Raw genomic sequence first — 15116 nt, 5'->3', positions numbered from 1 at the left:
GGGGTGGGAAAAGGAAAGAAGTAGGAGGATCACACCTCGCCAACCAGCTAGAAATAATAACAGAAACCTTCTTTTCTTCTCACATTTCTAATAAACTATTTTAGACAACATAGATTAAATAAATTTGTGACATAATGGTTGGCAGTATCTCCGTCACACAATTTCTTCTATGATTGGTGTCTGTCTCTGAACTTACTCGACATATTTCCTAGTATGGAAGCACCAGCTAGGTTTTCATTATAATGACATGGTTCCTGTGCTGTTCTTTGAGGTCAGGATTGTTGAAAATTTAAAAATACATTCTAACAAGTGTTCTCCCTCATTCTTTTCTATCAGTGAAAGCTGTTGAGAGGGTTAATCACTTAGTTTCCCTGTTCCTTTTGCTCACTTAATTACTATCACCATACCTAGCAGTAGGTGGGAGAATTGGGCTACTTCTGCAGTCTTCAGGTACTACTTCAATCTGCTGAGTTGCCTCAGCTATAGTTCATGTATTATAGACATTATATGAAGAAAACTAACTTCCTTAGTATGTTCAAATATGCACAGAACCCTGTTACAGATGCATTTGTACAGAGACCTGTAGAGCTCTGCCACAAAAGTAGGCAAAATAAGTTGACAGGCCTTGTAGACAAAAAATGTAGACAGATTTTTTAGATTGCTTTGTCTCCTGTGAGGTACAGCCGCTAGTTATACCTGTCAAGTTGCCTAATGGGCTGCAGATGTCAGTCTGTTACGTCTTGCAGTTTTCGTTGAGGCCAAGATTTTCTCCTGGGTGAAGATGTAGGCTTCTACAGCCTGTCCAAGTGTGGGTTGTGTATGACATCTATCTTACACGTAAGACTTTTTATCTGGAGAACCTGTTTGTTCACAAGAGCCTAACTGATGAAATCCAAATAAGTATTTTAAAACCCAAATTGAATTATCTTGCACCAAAGTATAATTGAGGGCTGAGTATTTTCCCTGGTACTAGCTGAAGGAGTAATTTTAATTTCAAAAAGTGTGTAAGCGAAGTAGGGCATGTCAGAGTAACCTAAAGCTTGTCAGCTTCATTTGTCATGGTATTCAAGTACTCTTCAGAGACTGGTATAGAAAAGCCAAGCCATGGGAAAGGATTGGTGGCATTTGGAGACAGGAGTTACTTTTAAGACCTCACAGAAATGGTGGTTTTCGGGACTGGGATGTCAGGGAAGTTAAGCAGCTGAGAAGTGATACTACATGGAAGTTGAGTATGACTGAAAAAGTCCTGCTTACAGTGAATGGGTGGAGGCAGCTTTGGGGAGGCAGCTGAATACATTGGAGCAGCATTCCATCATTTTGCTGGGTCTGATTTATCCCTGTTTGTGGTTTTGCTGCTGGTTGGATTAGGACCACACCTTTCCCTTCCCACAGACTCTGAATTCAATCAAGAGAGCAATAAAAGCAGATGAGGCAGTTGGAGTTCAGGGTCTCACTGTCCAGCAGACTCAAAGACAACAAAACCTTGCTCCATTACTGTCTCAGTTCTGGCAGGTCTGAGAAAAACTGGCAAATACTTGGACAAATAGAAAAATGCTTTACTTTTAATCTCTTTAGATCCTGTGTGCTTAACATCTTTACATTTTCTAAAATGCTAGTATTGATTACTTATTGATGCATATTTTGGTCTTGAAAAATTTAGAGGTACTTAATATTGGCTTAATATTAGTCACAAAGAAATCAGTGGGAGCAAATCTAGGTCCATGTGGCTTGATTTGGAAAATACCATCCTGTGTTTGTAAATCCTAACATGTTTTCAGACTATCATAACAGTAACATTTTAAATGAAAGAAATAGAAGTGTTAATACATATAAACTGAATGCATCAGCAACAATTTTACGTTGTAGCTATATATTTTATTTTCATTATTGCTGATAAGCAGCAAAGTAGTATGTAGAGTAATTAAGTAATAATATATATTTCTACAGGCTTGACTTAGGGAAATTTTCCAGAAGTTTGTTTTTTTATCAGAGTCTTTATTTTGTTTATATATTTCTATATTTTTGAGCCTTGAAATCTTGAAGTTCATCAAACAAAAATACTTTGCTGCGATAGGTATGGAGCTTTTTTAAGTTTAGAGATTTTTTAGTTAATGTGTTTTGTTCTGTTGGAGACACATGATTATTTTTAAAGCTTCTTTCAGCTGCAACAGACTTGCTATAAATGAATTGGAAGAAAGCAAACTCGCACAACTGTTTATATTAAATAGCAAGAAAAAAAGTCATTTGTTTATGTGATCTGAGAATGATTTATATTTTAAGCTGTGCCTAAATCTTTTCTTGCTGACAACTTGATGGTGAGCACCACAGTCCGATGTGGATAAAGCTTTCTAGCTTACTAACTTTCAGTCTGGCTGGTGGTGGAACAGGGAAATGGGAGTGAGCAGCTTAAACACTGCAGGGCTGGAAACAGTTAATCATTCTTACCATCCCTGCTTTGGAACCCCAAAAGCAAAGGTAGTACAGACTACAACAGCCCACTTGTTACTGTTTACTTAAGCACAAACAGTGGTAGAAGTGTTTAGTCCTTGGGGAAACTCAGTGATTGAGCAAGAACGCAGAAGTTATTTTGATAAGGCATAGCATTAGTGTAGCCAAACTGTGATCATCCCTGAGCTTTAGGCAGGCCAAGGATGAAGGCCTCATGTGTTTGGGTCTTCCTGATGAACAAAGATAAATCCTCTTAAGAAAATAAACCCAGTATATTGGTCAATTTGCAACAATTGGTAAAAGAATTAAATTGTGTATTTTAGAACTTGGCATGAGAAGTTGTGGGAAAATAGTTCGGGGTTTCTGACTCTGGCTTGATTTTTGAGTAGATCTGGAAACAGAGCAGAAAATTAATGCATAAACGTATTTAACAATACCACGCTGGGTGCTGAAAATCCAAAATGAAAATTGAAACTCCGTGAGAAAAAAAGAGCACAGTCTTTCTTCTCTCTTCAGTTTCTTAGTTTTTCATGGCTAAAACTCCAAGAATTTGGGCTTTTTTTTGGAAAAAGTAAGAAAAGGATGCCAACCACTGCAGACCATCAGTTTTTCAGGCCCTGTGGCTTTGCTCAATGGTTGTGGTTACAGTACCATAACAGAAGGCTGAGAAGAAATCCAATCTCTTCCTTTTTTGCCTCCCAAAGAACAGCCATATAACATGTGATGTCCGTCTGCAAAGGAGCATCTGCCACCACTGAGAAAGAGAATGGGCCAATTCAACTGTTTACACAGGTTTTATTGCCAGGGAAAATGTAGGTAGTGTATTCATGTTAAGGTGCAGTCCCATGGTGTAAAGGAGAGCACTCCGGGCTCCGAATTCCAAGGACCTGAGTTCAAGTCTCAGTGGGGGCCGTCCTCTGGCCCGAGGACAGAACTGCAGGGCAAGGCTGAGCCCAGGTGAGCTGAGCCCCTGGTTAGCACCTGTGGGCAATGTGGTAGATGAGTTCCAAAGCCCTGGCAATTGCAGGTCCAGTTTCTAATGATACGTCTGGTTTGGTACCTGTAACTGGCTTTTTGTGAAATTCATAGATAAAATAGTGTGGAAGCTGCTAAGGACCATGTTCCCAAAAACGTCAGGATTTGCTGCTTTTAAATTTGGTTCCACATTCCAGAGTTAATTTGTTTTTAATATATGTCTGAGTTTATGCTGTATAAATGCAGTTCTTCAAGAATCTCACAAATACTCTTTTAAGTAACCTTGTGCCAGAATTATCTACTGACTGATTCTCTGACAAGCATAGTACATAATTTAACAGCTTCAGAAAAATAATCCTAAAGAAGTGTGGGAAAATTACAGCCTCAGTTTTCTACAGAACAAACTTATCTATATACTCAAACCACTAAATAAAAACAGCTCTCTGTGGAAAAAGAAAAAAACCCAACAAAATGCATGAAACAGCTGAACACATTAAATTATGGAAATAAAAGAACCCAATTATAAAATTCAAAACTTCCAATGGTGGCAGTACATATTTGTTGTTAAGTGTAGCACTTTCAGTTCAATCAACTATTGTTTTCTTCTTTTTTAACTATCAGAAATGTAAAGACCTGCCAAAATTTTAGAACAAAGTTGGTTTTCATACAAAATCCATTTTGGAACGTGTTCGGTGGGAGAGTGAGGGTGTGTGTGACAGACAATAAGGAACTGTCTCTCATTCCCACCCATTCCACCCCAGTTTGTAAGTTATGGTTTGGCAAAATTCAGTGTGTTTATAGTACAAAGGAAAAAAAAAACCCTTGAAAAAAATTTTGGACTTAATAATAAAAGAGAAAAATGTTTTTTATAAAATGCAAAGACTAGAGAGCCACAAATGGACATCACAGAACATCAGTGGTTTGAACTTTGTCGTGAACTGTATATAAACATATTCTCAGGCTTAAATAAGTACTGTTTTTCTCTTTTCTTAATCTATAATTGGCTTTTATTTCTTGATACCTTGTGAAATCCATCTGAAGATGTCAGTGAAGGGAAACCCTCCTTGGCTGGCTCCTCTCTTCAGAGCTGCCCTGCTGAAGGGCTCCCTCCAACTCCAAAGTACTGTTGACTTCACTGTCTGTAGGTCATGTGAGGTTTGATAAGAACAGTCATCACACACAGTGAAACTCCAGCACAGAAGGGCAGTCATTCAAAGGCAAATTATGAAGGTGTGCGAAATTACTGAAAGGCAGAGTGTCAAAAAAACCTTGAGGGATCAGTGATACAAAAGAAACAAAAAGAAGGGAATTTATTGGCAGAAATTGAAAGGCTCAGAAATGATGCCATTCTGATGGTATGAAATTTCAAGTCATGGAATAGGTTGGGGCATCTCTGATGTCAGAATGAGGACTTGGGAAGTAGATTCATTAATATGGGAGATGGGATTCTCAGAGGATTGTGTTGTTTTCCTGGCTTTGGAAGGATACATTTTTTGCTCATAACTTTTACAGCTATACAAATGGGCAGAGTACATACGTGTCAGGGAGGCAGGGTGGTCTTTGAAGAGGGTTGACAGGGATAATCAGAAGACAGCAAAATGGGGTGGTGGTTGTCTCCTGGCTTATACCTCCGTCTGATGAATGGAACCTGCCATTTCAGGAGAAGCAATAAGGACTGGAGTTGGTTAGCACTGGAGAACTGACTGCTCTACCTACATCCTTTTAGATGCTGGGGAGCTTCCAGACCTGCCGCTCTCCAAGGCTGCCTCCCCATCCTTCTTCATCCTCAGGACAGGTGCCGGCATCCTTGAAGAAAGAAAACTGAACTTTGCTTGCATCATTGAATAGATATCTACTGCCAATGTTGCTGTCAATGCTGCACTGCAGGATAATCAGTTGGCACTATAGAGGGGAGAGGTCTTTGTGAAGACCTATGTCTTGCAAGGGCATGGTTAGCAAACAGTGTTCAGAGGCAGGAGTCTCTGGACAGAAAGGTCTGGCAAGAGGCAGGAAGGATTTTGCTGGAATAGCAAATAGGAAATACAAGTCACAGTTTGGCAGAAAGGAGTTAACTCCTAAACATATTATTTAGCAGGTTCTATCACCTTTATTTTTTTATCATGCCCGATGTCCAGTATGGCACTCACACTTTGGAGCTGGAGGCATCTTTGTGAAATGAACTATCTGAAGTTTCTCCAATTAGATCCTACTGTGGTAGGCACTAAATATTATTAGACACACAACATGCAACAGGCCCTGCTACATTTAATTATCTAAACTTTCAGACATTATAAGAGTAAAACAGAAGAAGGAAGAGTAAACAAATAATAAAGGTAAGAGGATCTTGCTGAGTCCATGACTTGGAGAGAGGTTTCAGGTGGGATTGTGTAAGGAAGTTAGCTCAATGAGAGCATGATGGGGAGTAAATGCTTTTCTTGCACCTCTGGAGTCTTAACAGTTTTTCAAAAGATGGTCATCTATGGCTCTACAAGTAATCTCTTCAGAGCTGTTAAGCAATAATGCCTTATATAAGAAATATAAAAATAAATATACCTGTTTCCTTTCATGTAGTTTCATTAATGCAAAGCCACTGTCACCATAGATAACTGAAGGTGAACTGGGTCTTAATTTTAATTTCAGCACTTCATATTACATCTGTTGAATTGGTCCAGGTGTTATAGTCTTGTGTGTAGGTATTATTTTCCAGGAACATATGTTAGTTCGTTGCACAAGCTCTCCCTTCCTCATGTGAATGAGTACCTGGAATGGTATGTTCTGTATGTCAGCTGCTGACAATGTAGATGGTTTCTTACCACTTGCGGTAGGTATCACTGAGTTTTTCAAGAGTAAAGATGACTGCACACAGATCAAGTACCTTTGCCGTTTGTCTGTCCTCAAGAGTTTAGAAAACCTATAATTAAATTGTAGGCCAAAGTTGATTGAAAATGTGATTTGTCAACATAAGTGTTTCCATATGAGTTATGTAATTTGGTTTGAGATCAATTCTACCCATCCAGAAAATCAATTGCTAACAGAATTTCCGTACTCACATTCTCCAGTCTTGGACTGCAGAATGAGGCAAGTACTGTCACATTTTTAATTTTGCTACTGAAAATAAGTTTTCCTTGGACATCTAAAGCTGAAGTGTGAGTGCATTCTCACTTCTTGCCTGACAGGTTAAAATTGTTTCAGTCCAATTGCAGTGCTCCCTTTGTAGATCTGATTTCCAGTGTCTGCCACAGAAACAATTTTGGCAAGTAGTTAGATAAATCTCAAACATGTTGCTCATCATAATTTACAATGTTTCATTCCCCAAACCTTCAATGAAAGTGAAGACTTTGGGTGTTTATTGATCTGTAATTCATAGGAACAACTTGATCTTAATGCATCAAAATGACTATACCTTGCTCCTTTCTTTTATGCTTGAATGAGGAAAACTTGCAGCACGTAGTGGAGTTGCAAGTGAAGATGCTGCTGGATATTTAGTGGCTTCTGGTGAACATTATGTGTCCATTGCATTCAGTTTAATAGGTTGGAAACACTAGGAGCTGATGAGCAATTATATATCTGCAGTTTTTCTTCCCTCTTTGGAGAGAGCAAGATCCAGCAAAAGAGCAGGATAAAGTGCAAAGGCTGGTAAATGTTATCAGAACATGCTTGCAATGCTCTAATAAGCCCACATAACAGGATTTTTAGTATAGCTTTCATTTGTCATGTTATTTTCCTTAAAAACATTAACCTTTGTATATTCTTTGTTGAGCCCTTCGTGTTTTAGGGAATGAACAGAGTTAAATGATGCCACAGAAGTCAGTCTCATTTGTCAACATTTCATGTATTTCAGAATATCACAAGTGACGATCACGGGTTTTTTTAAAAACACAGAAATATTTAGAAAGCAGCAACTAAAATACGTACATTTATTACAAACCCTTTTTTTTTCTGAAATATTTTCCCCAGGCCATTACAGGGAAGTACATAGAAAGGGAAAGAATAACCCAAACCTGTGTGTACGTAGCACAGGTGTTATGGCCCTACTGTGTGGCTTTTCACTTAGCGCCTCCAATAACTTTCTTCTTTTGCCTTTCAGATATGCACAAGCCTGCATATCCCTCTTCCTATTGCATTTCAAAGTATTTCCATCAGCCTGTGTTTTTACATTGGTGATTAATGGGCAAAGCTTGCTTTGCCAAGTGGAACTTTAATGGAATCTTACTTTTACCATATATACTTTGCCAAAGTCCATTATCTCTACCAAAGAAAAGAGAGAAATACTTTATTTATTATTTCTTGATGTTAAAAATGTCTTGATTAAAATATGCTGTTGGTGAGTCTGTACCTGTGTAGTGTGGACATCTGCATCAGTCTTGGTGGAAGACAGAAGTGGAATGTGAAAAAAGCACTATTTTTGTCCTCAGCTCTTGCTTCTGTTTCATAGGGTGATTCTCTTCAGGGTGGTGATGATTCTCCATTCTCAGACTCCATTACACTGGAACAAACAACAAGTAATATCGGAGTCTCAAGTGGACGTGTGAGCCTGTGGATGCAGTGGATGTTGCCAAAAATTACTATAAAATTGTTTGCTCCCGATCCCAGAAATAATGGCACAGGTATTCAGCACTTTGCCCCTTAGTATGGTGTTTTAAATTCCATACATTATTTTACAGTATTAGCTATTCAGAGCTAGTCTTGATATTACTGAACACTGTAACACAGAAAAAAAGGGTTGGATCTGTATTTTAAACTACAGCAACAAGCTGTGCTTAGGTTACTGCATGTAATGCTCTTTGCAACAACTGTAGTGCTGTTCTTCGGCATAAACTCCCCACTCCGCATGAAAAGATGATTTTGTTAACATGGAAATAAATTGGTTAATTTACACAATACAGTGCTGAGTTTATTGCCTTAGAAGCAATAATGCTTCATTTTGATACAATTTCGTTATATATTTTGTGTATGTCCATGTATATTCCTGTAGTTTTGTATTGATAATTTCAAATTTATATTTAACATAATCATCATAGTATTAAAGTCATAGCAAGTTTAATATGGAGAAGTTTCAACTTCTGTGCTGAAAAAAAAAGGAATATTTGGTACAGAGCTTACTTTTTTGATTTGAGATTAAGGTTGGATTATCGTCCAACAGTAATTTTCTTTTTTTTTTTGGCTAGGAAACAGTGCTGATTAGAAATTAACACTGTTGCTCATAGAAATATGTAAAAATAAGGTGACAATTGATTAAAGCAAATTTTCAAGAACCTTTGATTTAAAAAAACTAAGTACATAAGAGAAAGAAAACTCCAGTATAATTAAATATCTTGGTGAATAGTTTTTTACTTTTTTCTCAGGAATTATACTAAGAACACCTGAACTAAAACCCCCATCTGTCAGTTTCTCTACATATTTGTATAAAAAGTTTTGGATTCTAGGGGTTTTTTTCTGGTTCCTATCTGTGGGACCCTTGAATCAGAAAGGGCTTTACGAGAAGACTGTGTGTAGGAGTAGCATCATCCTATTTACAAAATGTAGTGTCTTGGATATATTTTTTGCTTAAAATCCTGCAAGTTTCAGATTAATTTTTTTTCTTTGACTGTTGCAGAAGTTTGTGTTGTCAGTGAATTAGAAGACCTCAGTGCCTCAGTGGATATGCAGGATGTCTATACAAAAATCAAATGTAAAATAGAAAGCTTCAATATTGACCATTACAGAAACAGGTAATTCCTGTGAGTTGTTATGCTTTCATTTCAGGCTGAAAGGAGGAGCCCTGTGGTGTTTTGGGGTTTTTTTCTTCTTAATTCTTAACTTGAATTTAAAGTAAATAATTTCAGTGAAAATATTTTAACCTTTTAAGTAAGAATAATCAGAATTATGTCTTCTCAGAATTAGATCTGATTCCAAAGAAATATATATAAATAAATATAAATAAATAAATAAATAAATATCATAAATCACTGCAAATCAGAAGAGATTGCATGTGCTGCCTTCTGTCTTGTGCTGGTCATGAAAAAAACCAGTCTGGACAAAGTCAGAGGGTAGTCTTGGTTCAACTAGGTTAGTGTTTGCTGTTACAGATCAACAAACTCCAATAGGGGAGACAGAGGTTCAGAGAAAATAGAAGAGTTGTGTTACTCCTTGAGAGGAAAAAACAGTTAAAAACCTTCAGCATAGTTTTTGGCATGGAAAATAACTGAAGTATGTAGGAGCACAAATCATTTTGACTTGGCAACTAATGTCTGCAATGTCTTATTGGACACTTGTTATTCCCTAGGTACAGTAAGAAGGAGGTTTAGAATCAACTTAGCAAAGTTACCAACATTTCTGAGACTTTATTCCTGATCAGCTGTCTTAAAAAGTATTTCAATTCCTGTTTTTTTGCATAAATTACAAATGCAGTTATTGTTTGTATGTAATGGAACATTTGATAATCAAAATTTGTACTTCCTTTTTTAAAATCTTTTAAAATCAAGTCAGTTTGCAGGAGTGCTGAGCATGTCCTGGGGGGCATCAGGCACAGCATCACCAGCTGGTTGAGGAAGGGGATTGTCCCGCTCTGCTCTGCACTGAGGTGGGCTCACCTTGGATATTGTGCACCACAATATAAGAAAGATATAAAGCTCTCAGAGAGTGTCCAAAGGAGGGCAACGAGGGTGGTGAAGGGCCTTGAGTGGATGCCGTGTGAGGAGCCACTGAAGTCACTTGGTCTGTTCAGCATGGAGAAGAGGACACTGATGGGAGACCTCACTGCAGTTACAACTTCCTTGTGAGGGGAAGAGGAGGGGCAGGCACTGATCCCTTCGCTGTGGTGAGCAGGGACAGGGCCCAAAGGAGTGCCCTGAAGTTGTGTCAGGGGAGGTTTAGGTTGGATAATAGAAAAAGGTTCTTCACCCAGAGGATGGTTGGGCACTGAACAGGCTCCCCAGGGAAGTGGTCACAGCACCAAACCTGACAGAGTTCAAGAAGCATTTGGATAATACTCTCAGGCACATGGTGTGACTCTTGGGAATGTCTTGTGCAGGGCCAGGAGTTGAACTTCAGTGATCCCCATGGGTCCCTTCCAGTTTAGGATATTTAGTGCTGCTGTGAAGTCCCAGTAGGTGGGTGCTGTTAAGAAGCTTTGGAGTGATGGGGGATGGGAGGGGAGAGAAAAACAAAATAAACCCAAAACTTACTCCACTTAAAAGTATTGTGACTGTTCTCATTTATATTTCCTACTCTTTCCTACCTTGCTTTTATTTGTAAATCTCTGTGGACTTCAACAAAAATTCAGAGAATAGATGAAGTGAACTTTGTCTTCCAGGGCAGGGGGAGATTGGCAGTCAGGAGATTTTGAAGGAATTTTTCTACAATGCAGAGAAAAACTTTTGGTGAGATTTCTTTAGTAAGCTAAGGTGCTTCCCTGAATAACTCTCTAAGCAACATACTTTGCTTTATTCTTCAATGTGTTAAAAAGAATGATTGCAAGAACTGTAGTACAAAGCACATTTTAATACTTAAAAGCTATTTTTTTTCTAAGTATACTGATTTTTTTAACATGTGAAGACAGCTTTGTGTTCACAGTTTCTTTGTTCTTGTAATCATTCTCCTTATTCTGTTAAAGCTGTCTGCTGAAAATCCAGGGGTAAGTCCCTTTTCTGTATGCAGGATTTTACTGTACTTTTGGTTTCATGTGTCTTGACCTCTTGCTGTAGGTTGTCCCTTGACATACAATTTTACAAAGTTACTTTTTTTTTTGGTCTGATTGAATTTCAGCTTTTTAAGAAAAGGTGTGGCATAGGTTTATCTTGCAGCTACATCAAAACATGCAAGCTAAATATAATTTTTTTTTTGCTTATAGCAGCTTTTTTTATCTTCATTTTTTGTCTTCCAATCTTCCATGCCTTGTTCATTACCTCAAGCCTGGGGGAAGATTCTTGGTCTCTGGGGCAATGTGGAGGTGTGTTCCTTTCCTGTACTGACAAGCTGAACAGACGTACCTTGTTGGTTCGACCCATCAGCAAGCAGGATCCTTTCAGTAACTTCTCTGGCTTATTTCCCTCTGTAAGAATCTTTTTAAAATTTTTTACTGCAGAACTTCCACTAACAAATGCCAGTACAAAAAGAAAAATCTTGAAGTGCTTTAGTTTCTTGTCATCTCAATTGTTTTGTTCTACTGAATGTATTTCTTGCTTATATTGATTATGCTACTTGTGTTATTTCCCTCTTATCCTTTAGTAATAGTTGTCATTTTTTAGTAGATGTGGGAATGAGGGTTGATGGTTCACGATCTTGTGCATAACAACAGACCACTGAAGTCAGTGGGGTTAATTTATATTACCAGTGAGCACCTACAGTAATGTTTGAAGGCCAAATATGTAAGAGCCACTACTAAATGCTGCATTTTGTAAATGTAATTCTGATATCTACTTAGGGATTTAAGTGCTTGCTATTACTGCAGTATACCTTTATGCTGCCTTTTAAATTCTTTCTCTAATTACAATAATGCAACAATTACCAATTTCATATTTGAGTCTTTCTTTTAAATGTTTGGAACATAACTTGCTGATTCAGAATATCTCGGTATGAGATATTTAACCCCTTTTTTCCTTGCCTCTTTATATATTGTGACACTGGAGTCCTTAACAAAAGTGTGGATATGTAGAATCATGTTAGTGGAAGTTCTGGATGATCTGATGTATTTTCATCATGAATATTGATTGTGAATGCTTTCTCCTATTCTGCTTGTTTTAATTCTTATAGAACATTAATTGACCAATTTCTTTTTGATTCACTTGATTGTAAAAGCTTTGAGTTCTCCAGCATTTAAGCTGTGTCTCCTGTTTATTTAGGAAAGAGATGTTGTTCTTCTGTTAACAATGTTTGAAATAAATTTAATTTATTGCAATCAAATTTAAGATGCTAAAAGAAGCAACTGCTTGAAAAATGTAATGGCTTTTGTTTGTGCTCATATGATAAAAGTTAATCTTTAAACAATGTTAAAGAATTCTATCAAAATGTTTGTTATATTGTTAAAATAATGTTTTTTACATTTTCCAATCACTCACAATGACTGAAAAACTTTCAAAGATAATATGGAAACTGCACTGGATATCTTCTGGGAGCTGAACATCTAGCTGTCATCTTTAGATTGAAAAATTTGTCTTAAGTGCAGGAATGTGCAGTTCCTAAGTACCATGCAAAGTATCTGTAAGTGATATGCTTTAGCATGTGATACAGCAATTTTCTTTAAATACTCAGAGGTGATGAGGCAAGACCAGTTCAATACTTACTTAGTTTATATACCCATGTTTAGATAGGTTGAAGCTATCTTAGCATCAAAGTGATATTTCAGCACCTATGGTGTTTGCACATACAAAAGGAACAATGCAAAGGCAGTCAGATCTACCAATGTCTAAAATTAAGGAGAAATCAAAAAATGTAACTGTGTTAAAAAGTATCAGAAATATTTGGAAAATTTAGGTTCTTGAAAATACTGGATTTTTTTTGGCTGATTGGATTTGAGTTTCATGCAACATAAATAAGTAGAAAAGTAAAAGATACTCAGAAATTCATGGTTTTCGCTGACCTAATGTAGAGAAGTGTTGAAATGCTGTGGACAATTTGCATTCAGAAAAATGAAAGTTTTGGTGTTTTTGTTTTTACTACTGATTGGCTGAGGAAAGCTATTAAAAAATGTAGAACCCTAAACATCCTAACAAGCAGAGAATATGGTAATTGATGAATGTTCATGTACATTTTTGCAGCTTACTCATTTATTTATTTTTCCCTTGAAACAGACAACTACAAAACTTTTAGATGGCTCACACCAGCAACATGGATTTCTTTCTCTCACTTACACCAAAGCTGTGACAAAAAATGTCCGGCACAAACTGATCTCAAGAAATGAACGAAGGACATTCCATAAGCTGTCAGAAGGGCACACTGATGGTTCTCCTCACTTTCTCCACGAGATCCTTCTCTCTGCCCAGGCCTTTGATGTGGTCCTCTGTTTCCCTTTGCTTAATGCCGTTGTGAGCATTTTCCAAGCCAGGTTGCCCAAGAGGCAGAAGGAGAAGAGGAAGTCACCAGGCCAACCCATGAGGACTCACGCTCTGACCTCCCGCAACCTGCCTCTGATTTACATCAACACTGGAGTGATACGAGTCTTCTTCCCCAAAAACGAGGAAGGTCATCACACTGCAGAAGGTACAGCATTTTATGTCAGAAATTTTTTGCTGTTCAGTATTGTAGACAAACACTTGTACTTAAATTGCTGACCATTGCTTCAGTTTTAAGGGTCAGAGTTAGGAAACATGTAAAATTCATGCTATTTCTCTGCAGATTTGCTCTAAAGATCTTTTAGGTATTTATTTTATCCTTGCTTTCCTGGCACCTGTGGAGTTTGCATTTACAGTCAGGTTATAAAAAGTGGTAAGGGTGGTCCCGTGGTGTAAAGGAGAGCACTCTGGACTCCGAATCCCAAGGACCTGAGTTCGAGTCTCAGTGGGGACCATCCCCTGGCAGTTCAATGCCTCCCTGCCATCCCATCCTGCCAGATCTTGAATGCTCAGCAGGGTCAGCCCCGGTTAGTACTGGGTGCTGTGACAGTCTTGAGGACTTCACTGTCACTGTCCAAGCGCACTTGGCTGTGGCAAATGGACCCTTAGGACTTAAACGGTGGGGCCAGTTCTGCGCACGCTGTGCCTCACCTAAAACATCCACTGCACAGGCTGGAAGGGCACACCCATGTGGGGAGAGCCCTTCCCAAATCTTCGTTTGCAGTGTCTGGCCATACATACATACATAAAAAGTGGTCAAGAACTGTGGAGAGGAGTTTGACCTAGTTGTGCAGTGGTGATTCTGTGCCTGCTCTCAGTATGCTGCTGTCAGGTCAGTCTGCATGGACAGACACCTCTTCCAGCAGGGCAGCATCAGCGAGGAGCCTGAGCTCCTCTGGAAATGACACCTGGAAAACCATGCAGTAGGGAAGCAACTAAATATTTTAATTCAGTCTGGAAAATGTTACTAAAATGTACCAAATGCCCAATATATCTTATAGTTCTATCATTTTAGTTGAAGCTATTCCAACTCTGTTATGCAACAGGCTTTTGGGTATTTAAGGAGTTTGGGTAGTGTAAGCTGTTTGTAAATAGCTATTTGATCTATGGATAATACTTGTTCTGCAAGAAATTGTTTCCCCTTCATGTGTAAAAATATGTTTCCATCTGTATTACAGTCTTTATAGATAAAAAAAGAGATGCTAAGGTTAAAATTGGACCATGTAAGAGCTAGTAGGAGTGCATTCACTTCTCACAAATTTTCTAAAGAGTAAAAAAACAATAGTTTTACTGGTATCATTATATGTTTATATAAGTTCTATGAGAGTTTTTTTGCCATAATGCAGGACAGCACACAATATAATCCTAAGAGCATAGTCTTTAGATTTTTCTCATAACCTAATTGCAAGAAGTGCAGACAGTGAGAATTTACATAGATCATTTTTTTGCCAGCATCCTCTACAATTTTCCAACTGGGAATGCTGAAAACACAGGAAGATAAAATTAGAATGGCTGTGTTAGCAAGAAAGAATTATGGTTCTAGTTGGAAGGGAGTTCTAGGGCATGCTGTCAAGGAAATATTTTTTCAAGTGTGTTTTTGTAGCTCTGTAGCTGTATACTTCATTAAAATGAAGCTACAACAAACTTTGCCTTGTTGCTTTC

At 37.9% G+C, this 15116-nt stretch overlaps 1 protein-coding gene across 8 annotated transcripts in view; it reads left to right on the top strand.

The window, feature by feature from the left end:
* The window catches only part of VPS13B (vacuolar protein sorting 13 homolog B), a 427169-nt gene that overhangs the window by 232132 nt on the left and 179921 nt on the right, over positions 1–15116 (top strand). For 7 of the 8 annotated variants that reach the window (XM_071554088.1, XM_071554086.1, XM_071554087.1 and 4 more), the window contains exons 26-29: positions 7859–8030; positions 9020–9134; positions 11316–11457; positions 13194–13602. In XM_071554088.1, coding sequence (XP_071410189.1) covers positions 7859–8030; positions 9020–9134; positions 11316–11457; positions 13194–13602 — 838 coding nt within the window. Of the gene's footprint in view, positions 1–7858; positions 8031–9019; positions 9135–10717; positions 10785–11315; positions 11458–13193; positions 13603–15116 lie in introns of all 8 variants that reach the window. The other variant, XM_071554089.1, reaches the window with a different exon arrangement.

Source organism: Pithys albifrons, chromosome 4 (assembly GCF_047495875.1).
Source record: "Pithys albifrons albifrons isolate INPA30051 chromosome 4, PitAlb_v1, whole genome shotgun sequence".
Taxonomy (NCBI): Eukaryota; Metazoa; Chordata; class Aves; order Passeriformes; family Thamnophilidae; genus Pithys; species Pithys albifrons.
Note: the sequence above shows the minus strand (reverse complement) of the source record. Positions and strands in the feature narration are given on the sequence as shown.